We start from the raw sequence: 5,899 nt of genomic DNA on the forward strand, positions 1-5,899 counted from the left end.
CACTAAGATTCTTAAAATTGTTTTCGATCAATGATAGGAGCAAGGCCAAACAAAAATCCCAAGATTTGAGAAATGCTATGGAGCGAAGCGGGGTAAATTCATCAATTACCGAAAAACATCTCAGTAACCTCGACGAGCGCATCATTGGCGTGATGACCACAGTGGCAGTGGTCGGTCAAAGAGAAGTTAGTGAGCCACTGGTGAGTTAAGAACATTTTCATTTATAAATTATTTCTATCCATAGATTCGAATTCGATCAAAATGTTTTTGTAGTTTGAACATACTTACTTATGTATATATCTATAATTTATATAATAATTTTTAATTACAGAGAAGTTCCGGCGCAGTAACTAGCGTGGAATTATTTGACGCCCCTGTGGACCACTTTGAGATAGAGGTATGTACATACGCATTATGATTGTCTCCGTTTTTTATTTAACTTTTTATTACAGTTTCTTGAAGGAGGCGATGAGGAACCGCAAATGGCACCGGATATGGTTCCTCAGGATCCACTTCCACCACAACGTCGGGCTCCCAAACGCAAAAATTACTCTTTAGAAGAGAGCAACGCCAAAATGATACAATTAGAAGAACGCAGAGTCGTCTTGGCGGAAAGAAAAATTGCGGCGCTGGAGAAAAGAAACTCTATAGAAGAGAGAAAGGTCGACGTATTGTCCAATATCTTAAATGAATTGGATTTACTTCTACAAAGGTGATTGGTCTCGGAGTGATCGTAGAAATACAGATATTTGAGTTTTACGGTATGTTGGCAATGAATTATGAACGGTACTCAGACGTTTATATTTTGACGTTTAACTGATTTTTTGAACTTTAATATTTCTTTTATAAAAATATAGTAAATTCAATAACATATACCACATCTATCGTTGCTTTAAACTTTGTGCGAAAGTCGCGAAAAATCAACAAATTACGAAAAGCTGTGATCAAAATTTAAAAGCTTTTATCAGAATTTTTAGAAAATGTTTACGTACGCAGATATATAGCCTTCAATTTCAGTTCCATAAAATGCAAGTTTGAAGTCGGTCGAAATCCGCGTTTGATTTTTCGAAAATATCTTTGGTTTAAGGTGTAATGCATTTTCGTCAACATAAAAAAATGCCGACATACTTTACGTGGAAGAAAATGCAGAACACCTTCAACCAAAAAAAATTTCAAAAAATTAACCGCGAATTTTTACCGACTTCAAACTTGCACTTTATGGTACTAAAATTTAAGGCTATATAAATGCGTAGTAAAAACATTTTTTAAAAATTCTGATAAGTTTTAAATTTTGATGAGTTTTTCGTAATTAGCCGATTTTTCGCGAATTCTCCACAAAGTTCGAAGCTACGATATATGTGGTCTATGTTATTGAATTTACTATATTTTTAAAAAAAAAAATATGAAAGTTCAAAAAATCAGTTAAACGTAAAAATGTAAACATCTGTGTACCGTTTGTAATTCAATGGTCATATACTATAGGTTTAGTTTTCCAAGCTGTAGAACAGCGCGTTGTTTTTTACTTATGTAAATAAATTTGGTATTTAAGCTTTAGGTTAAGTTTTCAAGCTGTGGAACAGAATTTTATTGTTTTTATTTATGATTAATTTAAATTAATTAGATATTTAAGCTGTAGGTTAAGTTTTCAAGCTGTTGAACAGCGTTTTATTGTTTTTACTTATTGCTAATGTAAATAAATTAGGTATTTAAGCTGTAGCGTAAGTGTACATGTTGTACAACAGCGTTTTAATTTTTCATTTATTATTAATGTAAATAAATTAGGTATTTAAGTTGTAGGTTAAGTATTTCAAGCTGTAGAACAGCGTCTTATTTTTATTGAATTTAATGAATTTTGGACAGAAATATGCATATATGAAAAATACTTAATATAAAGAAAATAAACGAATACGCAATTGTTTTTTAAATTTGAGTAAGCGTTAATTGAATTATTTAAAAAATAATAATAATAATAAATGCTTAAATTAAAGGATGTACCCTAGTGGTCAGCTAATTAAGTTAGTTGCATTTTGACCAGTTTTGCCTGTTTTTATATTGTTTATAATGTTTATTTTTTTATTAAAGTCTAGCGCATTATATAACAAGCATAGTATAAACCCACATTTCACACTTTGTAGAAAGTTTGTAAAAATTGAATACAAATTAAATTGAATTTAGTAGGACAAATAGCAAGTTTCAAAACGCTAGAATTTTTAATATTGTTATTTTTGCTGACGGTGCTAGGTATTTTCTTCCACGTAAAGTATGTTCGAAACGTCTATTATATAGAAGAAAATACCTGGCACCGTCAACAAAAAAATATTTAACATCAAGGCAAAGTTTTAAATATTTTGGGAAATTGGTAAATCTCTTTGGTTTTTTTAATTTTTGTACAAAGTATGAAATGTGGATTTATACGATGCTGGTTATATAAGGCGCTAGACTTAATAAACAAAACTGGTAAACATGTAACTAACTGAATAAGCTCATCACAAATACATATGTACATTGTACATGCATGTAAATGTGAGCAAACCACAAATCTCAGTAATTAAAATAGTTATTTACAATTTGTTGTCTTGCAGCAATACCATGATGAGTACTAGTTATTTCATCAACTAAATTAAACTCTTCATCAAAACTTATGTTATCATCATCCTCAATTTCATACCTTATATTATTTAATATCATGATATTGTGCAAAATTATACAAGCATTTATAATTTTTCCGGCTAAAACTGGGTCATACATAAGCACTCTATCTTTTGACAGGCATCGAAATCTGGATTTCAGCACTCCAAAGCAGCGTTCTACACAGTTTCTTGCTTTCCGGTGATGTCTGTTGTAATTATGTTCAGAATCTGAGAGATTGTTTCCCGGAATAGGAGTCATTAAATAAGGTAATTGAGGATATCCACTGTCACCTAAACATGTGAAAAGGAAAATTATGCTACATAAATAATATACATATGTATGTATACAAATTGAGTAAAATATACCTAAAAGCCAAAAATTTCGTTCTCCATTGGAGTACATATTGTCAAGAAAAACCTTCAAAGAACTTGCTCTCCAAACTGATGCAGTTCCGCCGAAACGAGCATTACAGTCAAGTATTCTTAAATCCATGTCACATACCTTCAAGTGATGAAATAATGTATGTACATACAATGTTACGTATATGTATATACATTTGTAAATATGTAAATGAATAGAACAAACCACTTGCACATTTATTGAGTGTCCTCCTTTTCGGCAAACATATACATGTTCAATGTCTTTGGATGGAGTCTTTAATTTAATATGCGATCCGTCAATGGCTCCTATGACCCCAGGGAATCTGAACTCTTGATAAAATCTAAAATAAAGAATCATAAACTTATCTTAAGTAATATTACTTTTAATTTAGTATAAGTACTTTTCCTTTACAGCCTGTTTTTCTTCAACTGTTGATGAAAACTAACAAATTCTAAAATGTAAAATTGAAGAAGTCACAGCCAGTCAAATGAAAAGTTGCAAATCCGCAGTAAAATCTGAGGACGTTTGCAAAAATAATATATCTCGAGTTTAGCCACTTTTTATCTAAACTTCTAAATCGCTGTGCTCCTTCCAACTTTTAAATTATCAATTAGTGGTTTAAGATGTTATTTTAATAAAAAACAAAATAAACATATAAACTCAATACTTTTAAAGCACATACATAAGTGGTTTTACAACAATTGTAATTTGGCAACATGGTTGCCTTCACCAGCTTTATTCATAATTTTTAAAATTTTTGTAAACCGAGCGCTTACGATTGGTTTACAGTTGACTCTAGATACTTCGAGAAACATGTATAGAATTCAAAAAATTTAATTATACTGCATTATTGATAATTGAAAAGCTCTGAAGCATGTATAAGTGAGTGTATACATACATACCTTTTCTGCGTTGGTAACATAAATATTGTTTACTATCATGAAAAGTTTCAAACACAAAATCGTACATTAACCTATTCTGCGTTGGTGATATTTTTTTTTTACCGGAAAATAAAGCTCCTCTCTTCTTTTAAGCCCTTTTCGCTTTCTGCACACTCTTGTAACTGGTAAAATTTGTTACCATCTCATAAGCAGGTAACAAAATATTGCCCCATGAAATATGCAACACAGAATTTCTACAAAACTTCATAGCTCAAATGCTGAATAAATTGAAACGCTACCAAGGTACCTAGAATTGCGGTTACAAGAAGTGGTAACAATGTTTGGTAACAAAATATGCCGGTTACAAAATATTATGTAACAAGCCGAATAGATTTACAGATGTTCAAGTTAGGAGCAGCCTACTGTGACCGCATATTAATAGGTTCGTATGTATGCGCGTAAATATGTCGAACCCGGCATTTCGCAGGAATTTAAGAATTTGTCAAGATAATATGGCGGAGGACGTGGTAAAGACGGAGATAACTTATGTTTCACATTTATGCGTTTGTTTTTTGCATGAATATGAACAAAAAATTGAAAAATATTTATTATTGCCCGATGAAAACGAAACTCATGTATAAATGCATAGATTTAAATTAAACCCATGCCATCTGTATATAATAAACATTGGTTTTGTTCATAAAGCCGCCATATACCCACTTTATCCTTCAAATCTCGACACATAACTTTTTTTGTACACTTCAAATATGTAAATTTCCAGATGAAAACAAAACATAAGTACACTCATATATAAATGCATAGATTTCTTATTAAACTAATGCATTTTTATATAAAAGTACACTGTTTTTGTTTTAATATTGAAGTTGTAAAGTTGTAATTTATGAATGATAAATCCCTTTTAATTAACAAATAAAATAAAATAATAAAATGAACATTTAAAATCAATAAATAATTTACACCAACTTGTACAAATGTACTCATGCGATTTTCCTCCCAACATATATATATGTTTCTACATCCATGCAAATATACGTACATATCTTACTAATATTATAAATGTGAAAGTTTGTATGTTTGGATGTTTGGGAAATCATCACGCGGAAACGACTAAACGGATTTGCATGAATTTGGTATGCAGATAGCTTATGAGCCAGATTGGTTAATAGGCTATCTGTTTAAGTNATTTTTTAAGAGTTGCCACCTGTTAAAAAAGTTTAATTTATTTAGTATGCGGGAACGACCGAATGGATTTGCATGAAAATTTGCACACAGATAGCTTATGACCTAGATTGGAAAATAGGCTACTTTTTTTAAGAGTTACCACCTGCTAAAAAAGTTTAATTAAATTATTACGCGGAAAAGTCTGAACGGATTTGCATGAAATTTTGCAAGCAGATAGCTTATGACCTACAGTGGAAAATAGGCTTTTAAACAAGTTTTAATTAAATTAATACATGGAATCGACTGAACAGATTTGCATGACATTTCGCACAGAGATAGCTATGTTGGAAAATAGGCTACTATTTTAAGTGTTATCACGTATTAGGAAAGTTTAATTAAATTAATACGCGTTAACGACTGAACTGATTTGCATGAAAGTTTGCACACAGATAGCTTATGACCTAGACTGGAAAATAGGCTACTTTTTTAAGAATTGCCACCTGTTTGAAAATGAAATTTTGCTCAAAGATGGTTTATGACCTGGATGGAAAAATAGGCTACTTCCTTAACCAGTTTTCCGATCAGAACGAAATTTAGTACACTTACTACGGATTTCGGAAGGATGGTCTTAGACTGAAAGTAAGTCCGATAACTCAAGGCCCCTCCCATACAAATTGGAATTTTCATATTACATACATATCTCTGGAAGTATTTGTGGGAGAGAACTGAAACTTGGTATAGTGATATGTATGCGAAATCAATGATGGCATTAATCGATTGATGTTTTAATCGGTTAGTTAATTCGATTAATTTCAATCTGATTA

The 5,899-nt window shown here is 31.1% G+C and overlaps 2 protein-coding genes across 3 annotated transcripts; one reads left to right on the forward strand and one right to left on the reverse strand.

Moving 5' to 3' along the window:
• Positions 1 to 41: 41 nt before the first annotated feature.
• LOC108364640 (uncharacterized) lies at positions 42 to 1,040 on the forward strand. Of its 2 annotated transcripts, XM_017618397.1 has the most exons (4): positions 42 to 200; positions 332 to 397; positions 453 to 554; positions 585 to 1,040. In XM_017618397.1, the coding sequence occupies exons 1-4, from the start codon at positions 78 to 80 to the stop codon at positions 714 to 716; spliced, it is 423 nt and encodes a 140-aa protein (XP_017473886.1). In that variant the 5' UTR covers positions 42 to 77; the 3' UTR covers positions 717 to 1,040. The 2 variants fall into 2 exon arrangements, with proteins under 2 accessions (XP_017473886.1, XP_017473885.1); XM_017618396.1 differs by having other exon boundaries at positions 453 to 735.
• Positions 1,041 to 1,912: 872 nt separating this feature from the next.
• On the reverse strand, positions 1,913 to 3,050 carry LOC108364641 (putative nuclease HARBI1). Its single transcript, XM_017618398.1, has 2 exons — positions 2,997 to 3,050; positions 1,913 to 2,921 (listed from the first exon to the last, which is right to left on the reverse strand). Exons 1-2 carry the CDS (start codon positions 3,031 to 3,033, stop codon positions 2,542 to 2,544), a joined length of 417 nt encoding a protein of 138 aa, XP_017473887.1. The 5' UTR covers positions 3,034 to 3,050; the 3' UTR covers positions 1,913 to 2,541.
• Positions 3,051 to 5,899: the final 2,849 nt, after the last annotated feature.

The sequence above is a fragment of the Rhagoletis zephyria genome, unplaced genomic scaffold, assembly GCF_001687245.7.
Source record: "Rhagoletis zephyria isolate East Lansing unplaced genomic scaffold, Rhagoletis_zephyria_1.1 Rzeph_scaffold_01618, whole genome shotgun sequence".
Classification (NCBI taxonomy): Eukaryota; Metazoa; Arthropoda; class Insecta; order Diptera; family Tephritidae; genus Rhagoletis; species Rhagoletis zephyria.